Source organism: Cervus elaphus, chromosome 30, assembly GCF_910594005.1.
Source record: "Cervus elaphus chromosome 30, mCerEla1.1, whole genome shotgun sequence".
In the NCBI taxonomy this organism is placed as follows: Eukaryota; Metazoa; Chordata; class Mammalia; order Artiodactyla; family Cervidae; genus Cervus; species Cervus elaphus.
Genome location: NC_057844.1, coordinates 70,083,662 through 70,105,985, shown reverse-complemented (window position 1 = coordinate 70,105,985; position 22,324 = coordinate 70,083,662). Strand labels below are relative to the sequence as shown.

Sequence of the window (22,324 nt, the reverse complement as noted above, 5' to 3'; positions counted from 1 at the left end):
CATTAGGAAGGACCTTCTTACAATGAATCTCTACCTGAGACAGGCTGTGTGTTACTATCTTTCATTTCCCATCCATTTCTGGGATCACAGAATTCTGACATGTGCCTATACTTTGAGGTTTACCTAAAATGGTAATGAAAACTTAATGAAAATGCAAGATTGGTGAATGTAAACATCCTCTTCAGTGAAATTAACTCTATAGTTTTACAGTGGACATTTGGTGACTTATACGAGGCTAACTTCAATAACTCTAAGTGGGCTTCCCTGGTGGCTCAGACAGTAAAGAATCTGCCTGTGATGTGAGAGACTCAAGTTCGATCCCTGAGTCAGTAAGATCTCCTGGATAAGGGAATGGCAACCCACTCTAGTATTCTTGCCTGGAGAATCCCATGGACAGAGGAGCTTGGTGGACTATGGTCCATGGGATTGCAAAGAGTCAGATGTGACTGAGTAATAACTCTGTAAGAGGCTAACTTCACTGGATCCATAGGAACCTTCTGCAAACTGGTAGTTTCCCCATGTATTTATAAATTGAAGATAAATAGATGTTGATGAACTCTGTAATGATCAGAATTAATCTTTCCAATAATTGTGTCCCCTGACTGATGTGTAGCAAGATGGTCACTGAGTAGATTCTAGGTCTTATAATCTCTCCTCATGAAGAAACAATTTTAAATAATAATTTTTTATATTTGTTTTATGTTTTTGTATAAGAGTCCATTGGTACAGAAGGCTTCCCATCTTAAAAAGAAAGTTGGAAAGCCACTAGGTTTATAGTGTTTTATGAGTAAATCCTATTTGAGCACTCTCCACCCCACCCGGCACTTTGCATTTTGTTATAGATTTTATGTGAAATGTGGCCCATGTTTACAATGGGTGTATAATCTAGCTGTGAACTCAAGACTAATAAACCTGAAAAGTAGTTAGACTACCAAATAGATTATACTATGATGTGTTCTGAGAAATACCCAGACTCCAGGCAGAATCTGGAAGTATGTTCTTCATTTTCAAAAAGTCTCAGGATGTCTTTAAATATGAGAATTGCTTATGTCTTTGCTAAGAGCATGTGGTCTTATTTTAGGTCCCAGTGGGTTGCAGGGTCTCCTCAGTCCTCAGCACTAAAAGTAAAAATGGAGGAACAGAGGTTGGAGGCAGGTGCTGGGCGATAGCAAAATGTATCAGCTGAAAGCAGAGTATTAAAATTTTTTTTAAAAAAATATCATAGTTGGATGGGTGGGCTGGAGTGTGTTTTAAATAATCTTCAGTTCAGTTCAGTTCAGTCACTCAGTCATGTACGACTCTTTGCGAACCCATGAATCACAGCATGCCAGGTCTCCCTGTCCATCACCAACTCCCGGAGTTTACTCAAACTCATGTCCATTGAGTCGGTGATGCCATCCAGCCATCTCATCCTCTGTCGTCCCCTTCTCCTCCTGCCCCCAATCTCTCCCATCATCAGGGTCTTTTCCAATAAGTCAACTCTTCGCATGAGGTGGCCAAAGTACTGGAGTTTCAGCTTCAGCATCAGTCCTTCCAATGAACACCCAGGACTGATCTCCTTTAGGATGGATCTCCTTGCAGTCCAAGGGACTCACAAGAGACTTCTCCACCACAACAGTTCAAAAGCATTGATTTTTCGGCACTCAGTTTTCTTCACAGTCCAACTCTCACATCCATACGTGACCACTGGAAAAACCATAGCCTTGACTAGACGGACCTTTGTTGGCAAAGTAATGTCTCTGCTTTTTAATATGCTACCTAGGTTGGTCATAACCTTCCAAGGAGTAAGCATCTTAATTTCGTGGCTGCAATCACCATCTGCAGTGATTTTGGAGCCCCAAACAAATAAAGTCTGACACTGTTTCCACTGTTTCCCCATCTATTTGCCATGAAGTGATGGGACTAGATGCCATGATCTTAGTTTTCTGAATGTTGAGCTTTAAGCCAACTTTTTCACTCTCCTCTTTCACTTTCATCAAGAGGCTCTTTAGTTCTTCTTCATTTTCTGCCGTAAGGGTGGTGTCATCTGCATATCTGAGGTTATTGCTATTTCTCCTGATAATCTTGATTCCAGCTTGTGCTTCATCCAGCCCAGTCTTTCTCATGATGTACTCTGCATATAAGTTAAATAAGCAGGGTGACAACATACAGACTTGACATCCTCCTTTTCCTATTTGGAACCAGTCTGTTCCATGTCCAGTTCTAACTGTTGCTTCCTGACCTGCATACAGGTTTCTCAAGAGGCAGATCAGGTGGTCTGGTATTCCCATCTCTTTCAGAATTTTCCACAGTTTACTGTGATCCACACTCAAAGGCTTTGGCATAGTCAATAAAGCAGAAATAGAAGTTTTTCTGGAACTCTCTTGCTTTTTTGATGATCCAGCGGATGTTGGCAGTTCGATCTCTGGTTCCTCTGCCTTTTCTAAAACCAGCTTGAACATCTGGAAGTTCATGATTCACGTATTGCTGAAGCCTGGCTTGGAGAATTTTGAGCATTACTTTACTAGCATGTGAGATGAGTGCAGTTGTGCAGTAGTTTGAGCATTAAGTAACCCCAAAGGACATTGCAATGTTTAGAACCAGTTAAACCATTGGTGTTCAAAATATTAGATCTGGATTGTCAAGAAAAATTGTGTTTATGCTGTGTGTGTTTTGTTTTGTTTAAAATAATCCTGTTTATATCACAGGAAACTGTATTCAATATTTTATAATAAACTATAAGGTAAAAGAACAAATAAAAACATAACAGAAGTCTCTTATCTTCATAAAAAAGGTTCTGTAAAATGACTAAAGTAAGTTTTGTTATTTAAAAGGTACTTAGCAATTTGAAGTTTTAACTTTAAAGAAATCTGTCTTTTCCCTGACTAGTTTTGGTAAGCAGGTCTCTTGTTACACCTGTGATAACTGTTCTAGTCCAGGCTTTTGGGTTTCTAGTGGCAGAATCTACCCAGGTTAGTTCAGAGGAGGAGGGCTCGATCAAAAGAAAATGGGTGTCTCATGGAGCTGGAGGGATGCTGACTGTCCTGTACCTGGGGATGGGAGCCGGGGTCCTCCTGGGAGCCAGGGCCATTGTCACAGGGCTTGTGCATGTTCTCAAGTCCCCTTGCCTCTCACCTTTTCTGGGTATGGTGGGTCTGATCCACTTTCCTGCTTCTCTTCTGGCAGGAGAACTACTTCTTCGTCATTCCTGAGACAGGAGATCTGCATGACTTGGTGGCTAATCTTGGATTAGGACTCCCTGGGCACTTTTGATCATTTAGCCATTGCCAGTGATGTGGAGGGTTCCTGAGAGGCCAACACCATTATTCCAAGTCTGTCCACTAAAGATAAAGGCATTCTAGGGAGTGGTAGATTACCAGGAGCTACATTTGTCAACAAGAGTCTCAGGGAGGAGAAAAGGGCTAAGGCTGGGATCTGAACAGATGTGGTGGGGACTGAGGACCCGCTTAGTGGGTGAATAGAAAAGAGAGGAGGGCCCCCCCATCAGAATAAGGATATGGGATCAGGAGTGATGGAAGGGAGGTAAAGTGGGTTCCTGTCTTCCGTCTCTTCTCTCCTTACTATTCCTAAAAACATGGTATAATATTATTTGATAAAGAAAGGAGGTTGTAAATGAAATTATTTTAAATGACAAGTTAAGGCCTGTTGATAATTATGTGAAATCAAGAGAAGTCAAAAGTGCATAAAAAGTTTCCATGCTGGCAATTTGGGCAGAGGTCTAAGGCAGAGCTTGTGAAGTTGGGTATGGGTAGTTGGGATATGCTAGATGTAAGATGTTCTATAGGGCAGCCAAGAGTAAAATAGGAAAAAATTATCAAGGCACCATCCTTAGGAAAAAAATAAGAGGCAGCAAGGGGTTTTGCAGGAAGTTACCCTGAAAAGTGGGGTTTCCATGCCTCCTCTCTCTGGTGGGTGAAGATCTCAGGATGGCTCGACAGCAGCACCCAGCCCATGATAAAATATTATTGCATCACCCTGAGCAAGGTTGGACCTTGTCTCCTCCATCACTGAAAGTCTGATTTATGAAAGAATTTGAACATTTCTGTTAGCTGCAGAACCCTTTCTTCAAAGGCCGACTATGTGAAAGTCCAGATGTTTGTAAGGGGTTCTGTTTAGGATGGGCTGGTCAGTGAGAGAGATGGATGGGGTGTCTTGTCCTTCACGTCCTTTTCTGCCTCATTCTCCAGGGAACCTCTGTTTAATCTCAGATGCCTCACAGGACAAAGTTTGGAAATGACTAACCCTGGTGACCTTTCATGTCCCTTAAAACTCTAAAATCCCATAAGGACAATATGAACAAAACCTGTCACAAGTAGGGTACTTCATAATTTAGAAGATATCTGCATAATCATATTTTTTATTCTGTGAATGTTATCATTTCCCTTTTACAGAAAAGGGGTTTGCCTCTCATTGGAGGTTGACTGAGTTGCCTAAGGCCTCTTGCTGCTGAGGGTCAAAGGAGGACCAGAACTTGGTGGTTCTTCCACTGATGGTTTCCTAATTCTCTTGCTCTTTCAATTTCTTTTTTTTTTTTTTTTTCTAACAGCAAAGAGACTGTGGAGCTCCCAGCCTTCTACAGCTCCGACTCCTTTTCTTAGTCTAGTCGGTGAATTAGTTTATGTAGAACGATGCAGGAAGTCCCCTGAATTACCTCCCACCTCCAGGCTCCACTGAACACTTATCCATTGGGCCAGTTTTGCCCCTTCCCCTTACATTGTACCTGGAAGTACAGATGTGTTTTCTTTGCCCCTTTGGAGGGACTCTGATCTTTTTTTTTCAATAGGCTGCTTAGATGTACATCCCATTTCTTACCAGGACAGTGGGTCTTTTATTGTTCTTCCCACCCCTCCATACTCCACTGGACTCAGAGCCTGGCCTCAACCCAGCACTGCTGGCTTCTGACTCTGCAGGGCTGTGAAACCAACAGATGATTCTTATCAAAGGAATTAGGTTCTAGAACCATAGGTGAAGCTAATTGTGGGTGTATATAAAGAAGGTCACAACACTGGAGTGTTCAAATAACATATCTTCTCTTACTTACCCTCAAGATCAAGTGTGGCCTGATATGGCATCTTTTTGACTGGAGCCTAGTACCACTTTTGTGGTAAAGAATGGGGCTCAAAAAGACATACACTATGTCATGGGTGAACCTCAAAAATATTACACTGGGTGAAAAAAGTCAGACTCAGAGACCACAAATTGTACAATTCTGTTAGTATGTTATGTCCTGAAAAGTCAAATTTATAGAGAAAGTAGATTAGTGTTTGCCTGATCTACAAGTGGGAACAGGGTATTACTATGGCATGAGGGGATCTAATTGGGGGCATAAAAATATCTTAAAACTTATTTTTGGTGGTGGTTGCATCACTCAATAAGGTTACAAAAATCCATTGAATTGTACATTTGAAATGGGCAAATTTTATGAGATGTAAAATATACCTTAATAAAATATACTTTGGTATTTTATGATATATAAATATACCTTTTTGTTGTTGTTTAAAAAATAATAAGGCGGCCCAGACTAGAAATAGGGACTTCCAAGTTTTAAGTTACAGTTGGTTATAAGTAAGCAGGGTATGAGTCAAATGTAAGAAGTTACTGATTCCACCTTAGATTCTGGACTCAGTTCTTAAAATGTGATTATTGTGAATTTGTACTTTGACATTCAGAATACAAGTTTAGTGTTGTCTTTCATGATATTTTGTCTTGTGGAAAAGGTAGAAAATTGTGAACCAGAGCAGTTAGGAGGAAACTGATTTTTTCTTGGATACCATGGCCATTCAGTGGGGGTACCTCCCTCCCCCTCCACTCTTTCCTCCACTCTTTTTCTGCTTTCCTCTCTTTCACCCCCTCCCAATTTTCCCTCTCTCTTGTTCTCCCCTCCCTACTTTACCTTTTTTTTTTAAATTAGATGCTCAGTTGTTACCCTCTATCCTGTGTTGTTTCCAAACACAGCATCCTCAAACACACACAGTTCACATTGCCAGCCCGCTTTGATCGAGAGGAGGAATGCCACTGGCTCCTTTCAGGCCCTCATTAGTCAGTTCAGTCACTCAGTCCTGTCCGACTCTTTGCGTCCCCATGGATGGCAGCTTGCCAGGGCTCTCTGTCCATCACCAACTCCCTGAGTTTACTCCAACTCATGTCCGTTGAGTCGGTGATGCCATTCAACCATCTCATCCTCTGTCGTCCCCTTGTCCTCCTGCCTTCAATCTACCTTCAATCCTCAGGGCGGCCAGGTCCGCAGGGCCCCCCTGGGGCTGCCGGGTGTCCAGCAAGGGGCCCTGCCTCTGCCCTCAGACCGTCACATGGGGTTCAACCCGCCCCCCCCCCCCCCGAGTCTCCTCAGCTGCAGAGACACGAACTGGCAGAAGCACCGGCCCACCTCCAGGTGGCCAGGGGCCCCCACAGCCTCCTCCCACTGGAAGTGCCCGTGGGCGAAGCAGCAGGCGTAGCTGGAGGCGAACCGCAGGATGGCCTCCTGGAACGCGGCCTCGCCTTCGGGGGCGCCCAGGAAGGCCCACTTGCAGTCGCCCAGCAGCACATACACGAAGCAGAGCTTGTTCTTGGTCTCGCAGCCCGTGAGCACAGAGTGCGGCGCCAGCAGCAGGTTGGCCTCCCCGACGCGGCACTCCAGCTCCCGCAGGGTCCTCTTGGAAGACCTTCGGAACCAGCACAGGGTGTTGACGCTTAAGATCATGAAAAAGGGGGCCGAAAAATACATTGGCGCTGATCACGAGGAGCCGCTGAGCTTGCTGGTTTTGCCAAGCCCCAAAGATGAAGGGTAAGAACAGCGAGGCTGCGGAGAGGAGAATCAGGACTATGGCAGGGATGACCCTGCAGCCCAGATAACGCAGGAAGCAGCGGGGCGAGCGCACGCCTTTCAGGATGCCCACAGCTCACTTGTACAGCTCGGGGTCCTCCAGCACCTCCTTCAGGGGGTCTGGCACGGCCAGCATGCTGAAGCTGCCCACCTTCCACGAGGGCAGGCTGTCCCTGTTGATGCAGTCCAGGGTCAGAAGGGCCTTCCTGCTGTAGAGGGCGGGGGCCGAACGCAGGGCCGGGGGTGCGCCAGGCGCTGGTTGGGGATGCACAGGAGCTGCACCAGCTTCTGGAAGAAGCGGCCGTCCGTGGCCTCCAGGTAGGTCAGGTGGCTGAGGTGCAGCGGGACCCGGCAGGGCCGCAGCAGGACGGGGAGGACCAGCTTCCTCTCCAGTCAGGAGCCCACGAGGGACAGGTCGGCCTCCAGGAAGCACCAGCGGCTTTGCACGAAGTCCTCGCTCGGCACCAGCAGCACCTTCTGGCTCTGCTGGATGCAGGCCGCCATGTTCTCCAGCACGTTCCTGCCGGGCGTGAAGTCCCGCTCATGCAGGCACACCCTCAGCCCCGGGAGCTCGGCCTCCAGGCGGCCAGTGAGCCCGTGGGTCCACACGACATCCACGCTTCTGTAGCTCACAAACAGGTGGAACTGATCGCCCGGCGCAGGAAGCCATGCATGCTTCCCCAGGTCTGCCTCTGGTCCCTCCAAGGGGGGAGAGGGTGCTCCCCCGCAGCGTCCAGGCGTCCGGGAGGCAGAGGCTGCTGCTGTGCTTCTTGGGCACCAAGGGCCTCCATTGTGGTGCCCACCCTGCCCGCTCCCCACGCCCGTCCTCAGAAGAGGCCTGGGAGCAGCCGGGGCGCTTCTGCCCCAGACAGAAGGACTTCTGCAGCCAGCACTTTCTGAGATATCTCTGCTAAATCTGGTCACTGTGGGCTCAGGACGACTGGTCACGCACGACCTCGCAGAAACAGGCCGGGCAGTGTCCCCGCACGCCTGCCCAAAGGGGTGCGGAATGGACAGGGCGCCCGGGGTAGGGCGGGGGCCCTACTTACCTTTTTGCACAGTACACAGTTGTTGAAGAAAGATGAGACTATCTTGAAAAAATTCAAATTGTACATAAAACGTTATAGTCTTGTTTCAGACTTGTTCAGGTTGTTTTCTACTTCTGACCTGACAAATAAGCAACATTCAAACCTTTGATTCATTTATGAACTACTGGGGACACATTCCTAGAAGTGGAATTTCTGGGTCAGAAAGGATGTGCTCTTAGAGCCGCTTACAAATATTGCTCGGTTTTCCCCCCAAATCTACCAGTGCAGTGCAGGTGGGAGTCACGTGGATTTTCATTATACACACCTCCCAAATGTGATCTGGCCTCCAAAATTTACCATCATTGTTGGCTTTGTAATTGACTTTATCCTGTGCAGGATAGGGGAGGTGGGGATACAAATTTATCCCAATACCTGGGGTATTGATGTAGTCTTGGGCACAAATCATTAACTGAGCCTGGCCGTCAAAGTCCAGTCAAGAGTCCATGGCCAAGAAGGGGAACCGTACCTGATGAGGGATTACTGAGGCACCAAGGAGTAGTTGCTGCAAAGGGTCTGATTCACTTCTTTCAAGGAGTTGAAAGGCTGTCATATCAAGAGAAAGTAGATTCACTTTGTGTGTTTATAAGGGCAGAAAAAGTGACACAGGTTGGTGTTTCAGAAAAGCAAGATTCAGTTTAATGTGAGAAAGCCCCATCTAACATAACAGTCTGAAAATAGATTGGGTACCCCTGTTCATGTGAGTCCTCCTTCCCTCTACGTCCCTGGAGATATTCCAGCAGGGGCCATGTGGATGAAGAGTCAAGGTGTGCCTATGAAGGAAATTTATCATAAGGATTTTTATTTGAAGACCTTTAAAAAAACTTCAATACGACAAGGTCATGAACTTGAAATCACAGCTCTGGTTACAATAGTGTATCCCAAAGCCCAATGAAATATTCTGTAAACACCATTTATTCTCTTAATGTCTGTTAGTGCAAGGTAGTAGCTATTAAACTTTCTAATCTCACATTTTCTATACTCCATGCATTGGTGAATAAGACTTCAGTCTTTTGACCATCTTTCACAGTTGGTCAAAACTTTGATTTTTTTAATTTTTATCAAAAAGTTGATCAAAAACATTGACAGTTTTTGTAGTCACTCTGTGGAGAGATGGTTTTTCTCATTGCTTTTGTTTTCCTTGTATTTTACATATTTGTCAACCCTGGGTCTCTCAGACCATAAGACTCATACATCTGGTGAAAGGTAAAGGGGTGATTTTCATGTAATTTTCATCCTTGAGTAGCCTATTCATATTAAAAAATAATCTAGCACTGCTTCCAGCACTTTCTAAGACCAATCATGCTTGTAGTGTTTCTGAATCCTGCTACGTTTAACTTTGCATTTTTTCCAGCAAGAAAATCACAACCATTTGAACTATACCTTTAACATTTCTTGACATGTGTTTTCCTTATTTCCATATTGCTATTTTGCAAAGTAAAAAAATGACTAGGGAAGCTGCAAAATCAATAAGAATATGTGGGAAATTGTCCATCTGATTTTAATGTTTCTAAAACTGAATTGATTAAATAATAGTCCAGTCTCTTGCCCCTGGACCATAAAGAAGTCTGAGTGCCAAAGAATTGATGCTTTCAAATTGTGGTGCTGGAAAAGACTCTTGAGAGTCCCTTGGAAAACAAGGAGATCAAGCCTCAAACCAGTCAGTTCTAAAGGAAATCAATTCTGAGTATTCATTGGAAGGACTGATGCTGAAGCTGAAGCTCCAGTACTTTGGCCACCTGATGTGAAGAGCCAACTCACTGGAATAGACCCTGATGCTGGGAAAGATTGAGGGCAGGTGGGGAAGGGAGTGATAGAGGATGAGATGGTTGGATGGCATAATCAACTCAATGGAAATGAGTTTGAACAAGCTCTGGGAGGTGCTGAAGGGCAGGGAAACTGGTGTGCTACAGTCCATGGGGTCACAAAGAGTCAGACAGGGCAGAGCAACTGAACAACTACTTGCCCCTCAAAGCATGATCTGGGAAGCCACCATCAACTGGCCACTTAATAAGAAATGCAGACTCTCTAGTTCCCCACTAACATTCCTGAATCAGAATCTGCATTTTATTAATAACAAGTGGACCTTCCCACAGTACCTCGTAGACTTTCCCAGGTGACATGATGCTGCAGAACCTGGGGGAATAGTTATTCTTTCACCTTGGTGATTTGGATACCTGTTAATTCTCCTGGCATTATGACTTGGTTCGTTTACCTGCATGAGCCAATTTAATCCTGAGATTCACCCTCTAAAGCAGACATTCATAGAGGCTCAGAAAAGTTGTTACTTGGACCTATAAAGGTATCACTAAAAGACAGTTTCTGGAGTCTGTATTTCCTAAGTCTGAGACAGGAAAGTTGAGGCTCAGCCTCTAATGCTGGCCTGGCCAAGAGCGACAGCCTCCAGTGACCTCAACTCACCCTGTGCTTCCGGTGAGCCAGGTGCCCTGTAGAGAACAGGAGAGTCACACATCGTGGCAGTGGAAACTCAGTCCCCAGCCACTGGCTTTGTCTGAAGGGCCTTGGAAGGAAGTCACCTGTGACAGAGGTCAGGAAGAGCACCTAGAGATGCCACATCTCACCTGTAGGCTGTCTTCACAAAGCCTCAATTATGAAAGAAGTTCAGGAGCCTAGATAATATATTTCTCAAGAGTTGCTACACCAAAGTAGTCTCTGTGTATGTGTGTGTGTGTGTGTGTGTCTGTAGCTTCAGTTTCTTCACATTTAATCATAGAAAGACTACTATTAACTGAAAAAAAAAAGTACAACCTAAAAATTGAGAATTATGCTTTATTCGATGGACAAAACTAAGGATTTATGCTCAGGACACAGGCTCTGAGATAACTCTCAGATACTGTTCCAAAGAGACAAGAGGCAAGGGGAGGAAGGATATATAGGCATTTTTGCAACAAAGACCAGGTAGTCAGAGCATCAAATGATTCCTGTGAATAAAAGAAAATCAGATTCTTCTAGTTAGGGAATTTAGCACTTTTCTGTATATGGGAGGATACAAGAGTCTGGGCTCATTGAAATCATTCCTTTGAGATGCATCTCGGCTATTTGGGGTCAGTATCCTATGTTTTCTCATCCTGAGTTTTCTCAGGGTACACCATCGGAAGATGGCTGCAGGGTCCTTATGGTTGCAGCATCCTTTGTTTACTGATATGACAGGTGGCATTTTTAGTTCACACTGGATATTTATTAGAAATTCTTGTCTTCCAAACCCACAGCCTCTAGGATATACTGTTTTCATGGATTCTGAGTAGGTAAATAAAGTTAGTGATGATAAGTGATTTTTAGTCATTAATCGATATTTTAGTTTTTCTGCCTCCATTCCTCTGTTCTTCTTGATTGCTTAAGCATGATTATGTTTATCATACCCAGTACACCTCTGGAAATAAAGACTTGTTACCCTGGTAGTAAACTCACAACCTGGATATGGCAGGAATCCACAATTTCCCCAGATTTCCCAAAATGTGAAGTTCTGTGAACCATCTTGAGAGAAAAAATTATAGAGCAGTTATAGTTATATTTATTTAAAGAGTATCACTTAACAAAATTAATTTGATAATTTTGCTTTTAACTAAAGCAAAATCAGAGTAATAGGATTAATTGAAGTATTTTGAAACTGGTAGTTTACCAACTTGGCACTTGGTGAGTGTCTCAAGTGGGATGGATGTAAAAGAAAGAAACTTTCTCAAATCCACCAACCCTTCCCGATACAGCCATGAGATTTCCCCCACCAATTCTTTTAAAAAATAACACCTCAATTTCAGTTTCCCAACCACGGTCATTTGGTATCTTTGCTTCTCTTTAGGTATCATCCTGTTTTCTCTTTCTTCACCACTGACATTGGTGTGTTTCATATGAATTTATAATATATTAAATATATATAATTTTAAAATATTGTTTTGATTTGATCATGGATTGTTCCTCTTACAGGGTCTGTCTGGGGAAATGAGTAATTTCTCATATCCTTTTCATACAGGAAGAATTTTAAATCGTTTCTCCAAAGACACTGGGCATATGGATGACTCGCTGCCCCTGACATTTCTTGATTTCATCCAGGTAATGTACCAGTCCTGTCAAAGTTCTCCCAGAGAATGGTAGAGTACCTGTTTCTCAAGGCCTTTTCACAGGGGCTGAGGGTGGACCTTTCAGCCTGGCAGTGTATCCTGTTACCTTGAGCAAAGGTCATGTTTTGTAAGAGAAAGGGGCGGCTGTGATTGGGAGGCTGAGTTAACATGAGTGACACCTGGGCCAGGAGTGGCTACACAGTCACTTCAAGGTTGGTCTAAAGCAGTGACATGCTGGGTAAGTGGTTCTCCCTCTGCCTTCCAGGTATCTCACTGGATTCCCTTTACTGTGAGCACATTTCTTATGCTCACAGAAACAATCACCTCTCATGGAAAGATAACCTAGAGGAACTAAATTATGCATTGTATTACCACAAAGGACAAATATTTACTATACTGCTTTGTTGTTGTTTTTTTAATAAGCTAAGTGTGGTTACAAAGAAAAGATTAGTAAAAATAAGGTGAAAATTGTACTTGAACAAAGACAATAGAGAGCAGTTATTGAAGATACAAAGTCTTAAAGCCAGTAATTCAATTAGGGAATGAAAGTCATCTCAGAAAATGTTTTTGTAGGCAGCTTTTCTTTTCATATGTTAATTGATTTTCTTAAGGTGTCTTTAAGGAAAAAAAGACAAATACCCACAGGAATATCTTGTATCCAGCCTTTGTTTTGTCTGTCAACTTGAGGTGCTAAAGAAATGATGTTGGATCATGTCATCCCTCATCCTCACATTCAGTATCATTGCTCATGTGGGGTGTTTTTTCTATTATTTCATTTTGTCTACTTTTCAATGATTCAGTCTGTGCAGACCTTCTTCATTTCCAAGTGTTAATTTTGGAAATGAAATGCCTTTATCAAAACATGCACAGAGAAATACAGCAATGAATATGACTTAAGACAGCACAGCCTATTGGTAAAGGCTTCTATGGTTGACCAGTGTGAAGTAAGCTGAGACTCAGAGGCAGTGCACTTGTGCTGCGAAGATGTCTGATTTTTTTCTCTTCTGCAGACTTATTTTATAAATAAGTCCTTTTGGGTTTAGCTATATGATTTATCCCCAGAAACAATCTTTCAATATAGCAGTGCCACGTTTCGACTATCATTGCTAATTACATTAAGATTTTGTGAAATCTTTGTGTTTCTTTGCTACTGCTAGCTGGGCCAAGGTTGAGTTTCCAAAGCTGTTTGGTCCACTGTGTGCTTAGCACATGGTTAGCTTCACAGTCAGAATCTGTCACGTATCTTTGCATGATGTAAAGAGGGACAGGGAGAGATGCTACCTGATTTCAGTGTAAAACATTCTCAGTTGTGTGAGAAGAGAAAATTAGAATCTCACTGATTTCCAGTCCCAGCTCTTCCACTTGTAGTTTATCTTGAAGTTTGGGACCTCCAGGTGGAGGCATCCTGTAGGTCACTGAAAGTAAGAGTCTGATATTTGAGGGAGAGACCTAGGATGAGCGTGACACCTGAGTATTGTTTACTGAGAGGGTCGTAGCTGGATTGATGAAGATGGATAAGGTTGCCTAGAGAGAGTGAAGCTTTTTTAGGGGGCAAGGTCAGAAAGAAGCTTATGGAAGCCTCAATATTCAGAGAGGAAGCAGAGAGGGAAGGGAAGCAGAGGAGACACACAATGAACAGCAAGGAAAAGAGGAGGAGATAAGTTAGGGAACTGAGGATGGACAGATCTGTTCAGTGCAAAGGAGGTGAGTCCAAGGAAAGTTGTCAGCTGATTCGGAATCAGGAAGTGTCTGGTGAGCCGAGGAGCAGATTTCAGATGTGAGGAAGCCAGCCTGCAAAGGGCTGCAAATCCAGGAGGCATGGAGGGAGTTGAGGTGAAGGCAGGCTACTCCTGGAAGGAGTCTGACCAAAAGAGAGAGGTCCATCTGGAATGTAGAGTCAAGGAGGTGTTGCTGGTTGTTGAGGTTTGTAGTTTGTGAGTTGGGGGTGTGTATGAGGTGGTGGACGGTATTCTATCCCTCCTTCCCTTCATCAGACAGGGGTTAGAGTTGAGGCCCTGAGGTACAGCAGTAAGCCAGTCATGAAATCCTCACCTCAGGGGTCTCCTCCACCTCTCCCAGGGGAGGGAGACATTCAGAGATTCACCCCTTGCTGCCTTTGGGATCCTAATTGTGCAAGTGGAAGGCCTTGAAGGCAGACTGGATGTGGAGGCTGGAGGCAATGAGAGAGACTGCCTCAGGAGGTGGGTGGAGCTTCTAGGAGGTGACCTTTGATCCCAGATGAGAAGAAAAGGCCACTGTAAATGGTGAGGCAGGAGGGGTTCCCTAAAGCTGAGTTCCCACATGGGTTCCAATCTTTTCTCTTTGTCATCACCTGAGAGTGGGGAAGGGAAGGGTCTTGAAGGGGGTTGTTCAGTTTTGTTTTAAAGGACATAGTGCCAAGTGTGTTCAAATTCACTTTTTGATAACTCTGCTTATCCTTGGTGTATTTGATACTTTATCATTTTCATTTTTATTAATTTTAAAGTGTTTACTCCATATACTTTTCCTCATCTAGTTCCTTCTTGTTCCCTTAAATAAATCTCAGGTAATTTAATATTTTGCAGTAGTGATGCCAAGTGTGGCTAATGAAAACCCTGGATACTGAGTAGTGGTCCACACTGCAGGACAGTCCACCCAACAGGTGATGTCACTCACAGACCGCATCCCAACAGAGGGTGATCATGAGTTTGTACACCGTCCTGTGCACTGACTCTTGCAGCTACCAGAAATGTTGCATGTCCAGTAACATTATAGTCACTGGCCAAAGTAGAGCTGTTTGCAGTTCCAAAAGAAGAAAGAAAGTAGCATAAAAAAAATTATGAAGTGTAATTCCACCTGATAATCATTTATGATATCAACAGGTTTAAAGTGCAGTACTGAGCCCCTCAGCCTCCCTTTCCAAGCTTGAGTCCTAGTTCTCTGTCATCCTGCCTCTGCCCCACAAAACCACACTCTCCTTCTCTGTGAAACAGAGAAAATAATACCAACTTCTTAAGGTTTGTTGAGAAAACAAAGTGAAATTGTTTTATTAGAATTCTTCATGTCATATCTATGTGCATGTTGAGCACTAAATAATGGGTTTCTTTCCCTTGTTTCTTAAAGTTGCTCAGTTGTGCCTGACTCTTTGCCACTCCATGGCCTGCCAGGTTCCTCTGTCTATGGAATTCTCCAGGCCAGAATACTGGAGTGGGTAGTCCTGCCCTTCTCCAGGGGGTTTTCCCAACCCAGGGATCAAACCCAGTTCTCCCGCATTGCAGGTGGATTCTTTACCACCTGAGCCAGCAGGGAAGCCCAAGAATATTGGAGTGGGTAGCCTATCCCTTCTGCAGCGGATCTTCCTGACCCAGGAATCGCACCAGGGTCTCCTGCATTGCAGGTGGATTCTTTACCAGCTGAGCTACCAGGGAAACCCTGATATTGTCTTAGACAGTTTCCAGGCCCGTAAATACCACCTTATGAGTTTGTATCACAGAGATTCTAGGTTTGTCATCCTTGAAAATTTTAATGTATACTTTCTAATGTAGGCTCACAATAAAAATAGATTGTTTTCAAGATAGACCATTGAACATTAACTATTTCAAATTAATTTAATTTTCATTCAATTTGCCAAAGTTCCAGATAATATTGAGTAAGGTATCTCAATTATCTTGTCTACAATTCTTTTCATTAAAATCATTGCTTCCAAGAAGTCTTTCTGTTAGCCAAACATGTGGAAATGAAGATAAGGTATAGAAGTCAGATTTAGACATTTTAATTTCTTAAAATAAATGTTGGGGACTGCACTGAGCATCTGAACTTGCACACGACCGCCCTCACCAAGCTGCTGTCATTTATTGAGGAAAGTGGAATAACAAAATATTTCTCTCCCCCACACTCCTCATCCACACCCACACAACAGCAGGAGCTTGGCTGAGCTCACATAATTGACTCTTCACATCCTTTCATGGACACAAAGGGCTAATCTGGGGCTGCTTGAGCCACCAATGCTGGTTGTGGTGAGAACACCAGGGACCTTGTCATTCCCTCCTCAGCACACACAGAATGCACTGGCTGCAGTTTTATTAAGTGAAAGTGCCCAAGATAAAGAAAATGTGAAGGAGTTGACCTCAGTCACTTCTTTCCATAAAAGAGGGTGCAAAAGAATAAGCTGCTGCATCTGGGTATTGAGAACAAAGCAAGCCTAAGATTTAGCCTAATAGGTTGAATCACTTCCTTTTATAGAAACACAGAGTGGGACTGCCTTTACTTGTATCAGTACCAGTGACCCTTACATTTCATTGTATAGAGATGTCAGGGAAAGTGTGTAGAAAGCATTCCAGCCTCTGTCCCTGAGCAATGACTTTGTCATTGTGAGATCTCTGTGATGTGTTGATCCCATCCTTTACCCTCTCCCTCAAATTCCCATTGGGGATGTTTAGCTTTTATATATATTTAATACTAGTGCCTTGTGGATATTTTCTTCCAGTCTGTCTCGCCTTTTTATGTTTTTAATGGAGATCAAGTTTTAATTTTGATGTAGTATAATGTGTATCATTTTTTTTTCCTTTTGTAGTTCATGTTTTTGTATCCTAAGAAATGTTTGGGTATCCTTAAGAGGGTGAAGATACTTTCCTATTATTCTTCCTTTTTAGAAATTGATGCACTTGCATTAATTTTTTGTGAATGGAAGAATAGTTAGTGGTTGATGTTTATTTTTTTCCAGTTATTCTAGCCACATTCATTAAAATTGACACTTGGTTAAAAATCCTTTGAATCAATGTAAGGACGTGTGTGTCTGTATACTGTACTTTGTTCCACTGATCTGCTTATCCTTGTAGCAATATTGCAGTCTTGGTTATTGTACATTTTGGTATGACACAAAACCCAGTAGTTGAAGTCCTCTAACTTTGTACTTCTTTGTCAAGATTATTTTGATCATTCTAGATTCTTTACTTTTCTGTGTAAATTTTAGAAGCCTTTCAATGGATTTTTAATCAAAGTCTGCTGGAATTTTTATTAATATTTTCTTTTAGCTGTAGATCAATTTGAGGATTCTGAGTCTTAACAATGTTGAATCTGCAATTATGGATATGGTCTTTCTCTCTGCTTATTTAGATCTTTAATTTTACAAATTTTTTTTTTTAATTTTTAGTATAGACATCTTATACTTCTTTGGTTAAACTTATTCCTGAATATTTGATGTGTTTTCATTATAGTATTGGATTATTTTTAATACCATTTCTACTGCTTGTTGCTAGTTTATGGAAATATTGTTGATTTATTTGTGAATTCACTTTGCATTTCTGGAGTTGGTGCTGGTGTTTTTTAAAATTCTGTAGGATTTTTTCATAAATAATCATGTCAACTGTAAATAACGACAGTTTTACTTCTTCATTTCCAATATTTTTTTTTGTGTGTGGCTAGAGCTTCCATATACTGTGGAATAGAAGTGATAAGACATTCTTGAACTCTTAGGACAAAACTTTTTCAACATTTTTTCATTATGAATGATGTTAACTGTCATTTTTTTAAGGTATATATCTGTTATCAGATTGAAGATGTTTCTGTTAATTCCTCAATTGCCAAGAATTTTACTTTTTAAAAAAAATCAAGAATAGGTGTTAAATTTGGACAAATATTTTTTTCTACATCTCTTCAGATAATCATATGATTATTCACCTTTACTCTTTTAATGTGAATTAAGTGATTGGTATTTGAAGATTAATCTTACATTCCTGGAGCAAGCTCTACTTGGTCATGATATAGCATCTTTTTATTTTTTTATGTATCATTGTGTGTAATTCATTAATATTCTGTCAAGAAATTTTGTATCTGTTGTTCTTGAAGGATATTGGTATGTAATTTGCTTTTGTTGAAATGTTTTATCAGCTTTTGGTATCAGAATTATGCAGGCCTCTTAAAAAGAAATAGGAAAGGTTTATATTTTGTAAAGGTCAATTTTTTGTGTCAACGTGGCCAGACTACATTCCCCAGTTATTCAATCAAAAGGTAATCTAGGTGTTGTTCTATAGGGATTTTGTAGATGTGATTAAAGTCTATAATTGGTTGACTTTAAGTAAGGAGAATTATCCTAGATACTCTGGTAGACACAATTCAGTCAGCTGAAAGGCCTTAAAAGCTAACGCTTCCTTTGAGAAAAAGATATTCTGCCTTTGGAGAACAGCATCAACTCCTAGTCAGGAGTTCCACCTGTCCTTTGTGATAACTGGCCCTGTGGATTTTGAACTTGTTTTGTTGATTTTTCTGCTTAAAAGTTAGTCTTCTCTTTCATTCATGTTTGCTTTTCTCCTATTCCCATTCTTATACATACTTTAGTTTAAGATGCTGGGTGTTATTTTCTTTTTTTTGTTTTTTTTTAATTAGAAAAAGTATCTTAAAACTCTTGACTTTTACTCTTTTTTTTTGTAAGACTTTGTTTTTTATTAGAGCATTTTTGCAATTCACAAAAGAAATTAAGAGGAAAATACAGAGATTTCCCATATATTCTCTGTTGCCTATTAAAAAATGCTTAAATTGTAAGTTTACTTCCAAGCATAATTTTAGTTTGAAGCTTCCAATTTGAATATTAGTGGATTTTCATTTTCTTTTATGTCAAATGCTTTCTAATTTTATTGTAATTTGAACACGGCAATATTTTCAAGAGTGTTATTTAGCTTCAAACATTTATTGATTTTCTAGTTACCTTTTTGTTACTGATTTCTAGTTAAATGCCTGTAAGTTAGAATATGTTGTGTACAATTTATGTCCCTTGACGTTTATTGATTCTTGCCCTAGTATAGCACATATGTAATTAAAGATAATATTTTATGTAGTTATTGACTGCAGTATTGTGTATTTAATTCAGTCACTTCTACTAATCATGTTTTCAATATGTTCTATATCCCTTTTTATTTTATCTGCTTGTTTTATCAGTTTAAATATTGTACTGTGAATATTGAATAGCCTATTTCTCCTGAGTTCTGTCAGATTTTCATTTTTATATTTTGGCACTATATTATTAAAATATTATATAAATGTAGACTTTAAAAATGATCTTCTGGATAAATTGACCCTCTATTCTCATTAAATATTTCCCTTTATTTCTAAAAATCCTACCTTACTTCATGTTTACAGTGGTGTAGGTAGGTACTATAGCTTTCTTTTGCTTAGTGTTTTTATGGGGAACCTTTTTCAATGTTTTATCTCCACATTTAAATGCTATTATTTTTAAGGTGTGTCTTTTCAAAGTAGCAAATAGATAGACTCCAGTTTTGAATTTTGTAATAAGTTTGAACCCTGACAAAAGGTAGAAAGAAAACTATTGATCAATGAGATACGCAGAACATGAAGGAAGAAGTGCACCATGTTTCCCTAATGCTTTCTGTTGAGTTGGTTAACAAATTATAAACCAGGCACCACCATTCACTTTTCAGTGGAGTTAGCTGTGACTCTCAATGGGAACAAATTAAAGGATACCAAGGTCCCAGAGCTGGTATGGTTGTGAAAAGATACAAGACAGCCAAATGAGGGATGAAGAGTGTGATTAGTGTATCCCAAGGAAAGGGTGGGTTTCCAGAAGCTTAGTCTTAGGGTTCCTATGTTTGTGTAAATACCATCACAGAAATATGACACCCCAGTGTTCTGTAGTGTTCTGACTAAACATAGTTAACTGAGTTGGGTGAGGTCAGAGCAAACAGAGGTGATAAAGGTGGGATCTGGGATCCAGAGCTGAACTCTGAACCTCCTGAGATATGCACGGTACCATATCTGCTTACATGCAGAATCAGTAATAACCCGAGGCTGGCATTAAGTTTCAGTTCAGTTCAGTCACTCAGTCATGACCGACTCTTTGCGACCCCATGGACTGCAGCACGCCAGGCTTCTGTGTCAATCACCAACTCCTGGAGCCTACTCTAACGCATATCCATTGCATCAGTGATGCCATCCAACCATCTCATCCTCTGTTGTCCCCTTCTCCTCCCGCCTTCAATCTTACCCAGCATCAGGGTCTTTTCCAATGAGTTGGTTCTTCGCATCAGGTGGCCAAAGTACTGGAGTTTCAGCTTCAGCGTCCATCCTTCCAATGAATATTCAGGATTGATTTCATTTAGGACTGATTGGTTTGATCTCCTTGCAGACCAAGGGACTTTCAAGAGTCTTCCCCAACACCACAGTTCAAAAGCATCAATTCTTCAGTGCTCAGCTTTCTTATTGTCCAACTCTCACATCCTTACACGACTACTGGAAAAACCATAGCTTTGACTAGACGGAGAAAGTAGGGAAAACCACTGAACCATTCAGCTATAACCTAAATCAAATCCCTTATGATTATACAGTGGAAGTGACAAATAGATTCAAGGGATTAGATCTGATAGACAGAGTCCCTGAAAAACTGTGAATGGAGGTTCGTGACATTTTACAAGAGGTGGTAATCAAGACCATCCCCAAGAAAATGAAATGTAAAGCAGCAAAATGGTTGTCTGAGGAGGCCTTACAAGTAGCTGAGGAAAAAAGAGAAGATAAAGGCAAAGGAGAAAAGGAAAGATATACCAATTTGAATACAGAGTTCCAAAAAATAGCAAGGAGAGATAAGAAAACCTTCCTTAGCGAACAATGCAAAGAAATAGAGGAAAACAATAGAATGGGAAAGACTAGAGATCTCTTCAAGAAAATCAGAGATACCAAGGGAACATTTCATGTAAGGATGGGCACAATAAAGGACAGAAATGTTATGGACCTAGCAGAAGCAGAAGATATTAAGAAGAGGTGGCAAGAATACACTGAAGAACCATACAAAAAAGATCTCCATGACCCAGATAATCATGATGGTGTGATCATTCACCTAGAGCCAGGCATCCTGAAATGTGAAGTCAAGTGGTCCTTAGGAAACATCACTATGAACAAACTAGTGGAGGTGATGAAATTCCAGTCAAGCTATTTCAAATCCTAAAAGATGATGCTGTGAAAGTGCTGCACTGAAAATGCCAGCAAATTTGGAAAACTCAACAGTGGCCACAGGACTGGAAAGTTCAGTTTTCATTCCAATCCCAAAGAAAGGCAATGCCAAACAACGCTCAAACTACGGCACAATTGCACTCATCTCACATGCTAGCAAAGTAATGCTCAAATTTCTCCAAGCGAGGCTTCAACAATAAGTGAACCATGAACTCCCAGATGTTCAAGCTGGTTTTAGAAAAGACAGAGGAATCAGAGATCAAATTGACAACATTTGCTGGATCATCGAAAAAGCAAGAGAGTTCCAGAGAAACATCTTCTTCTGTTTTATTTACTATGCCAAAGCCTATGACTGTGTGGATCACAACAAACTATGGAAAATTCTTCAAGAGATGGGAATGCCAGACCACCTGACCTGCCTCCTGAGAAATCTGTATGCAGGCCAAGAAGCAATGGTTAGAACTGAACATGGAACAACAGACTGGTTCCAAACCAGGAAAGGAATGCATCAAGGTTGTATATTGTCACCCTGCTTATTTAACTTTTATGCAGAGTACATCATGTGAAATGCCAGGCTGGATAAAGTACAAGCTGGAATTAAGATTGCCGGGAGAAATATCAATAGCTTCAGATATGCAGATGACACCACCCTTATGGCAAAAAGTGAAGAAGAACTAAAGAGTCTCTGGATAAAAGTGAAAGAGGAGAGTGAAAAATTTGGCTTAAAACTCAACATTCAGAAAACTAAGATCATGGCATCTGGTCCTATCACTTCATGGCAAATAGATGGGGAAACAATGGAAACAGTCACAGACTATTTTCTTGGCCTCCAAAATCACTGCAGATGGTGACTGCAGTTGTGAAATTAAAAGACGCTTTCTCCTTGGAAGAAAAGCTATGCCCAACCTAGACAGCATATTAAAATCAAGAGACATTACTTTACCAACAAAGGTATGAAGCTTAGGAGCTTACATTTAAAAGCCTTCCATGTTTTTCCTTTGTTTCTATTTTTCCTGTAATGGAAGGGTAGTGAGTATTCTTTAACATGAATTACATTTTCTTTCTTAATCCTTTCAGAGTTTCATGTAGTCTATTCAGGATTTTACTGCCTCCACAAGAATCTTGTGTTAGCCAGTAGCACAGTGATTGTCATTTCATTGAGAGGTTATTTTTAATCTCATGTTTCCAGAATAAACAGGTAGAAGAATTTGCCCTACACCCACATCAGTAAACAGCTTACAGATCAAAAACTAGTCATCATTTTTTTCCTCTCTAAATAACAAGGAAATCTTGCCTTGTTTTCTTGCCAAGAAGTGAATCTTACTTTGTTTACTGCACTTAAGTTATATCTTTTGTAAAATCAGTGATAGTTTAAGGCTATTTGGATGATTTGTATTTGCCATAGC

General features: G+C 41.4%; 1 protein-coding gene across 2 annotated transcripts in view; it reads left to right on the top strand.

Moving 5' to 3' along the window:
• The window catches only part of LOC122686751 (ATP-binding cassette sub-family C member 4-like), a 2,082,459-nt gene that overhangs the window by 2,012,820 nt on the left and 47,315 nt on the right, over positions 1-22,324 (top strand). Inside the window, exon 20 of one of the 2 annotated variants that reach the window (XM_043891986.1) lies at positions 11,897-11,976. The exons of the other annotated variant lie outside the window; for it this stretch is intronic. Within the exon in view, the coding sequence (XP_043747921.1) occupies positions 11,897-11,976 (80 nt within the window). The remainder of the gene's footprint in view (positions 1-11,896; positions 11,977-22,324) is intronic. 2 annotated transcript variants of the gene reach the window in all.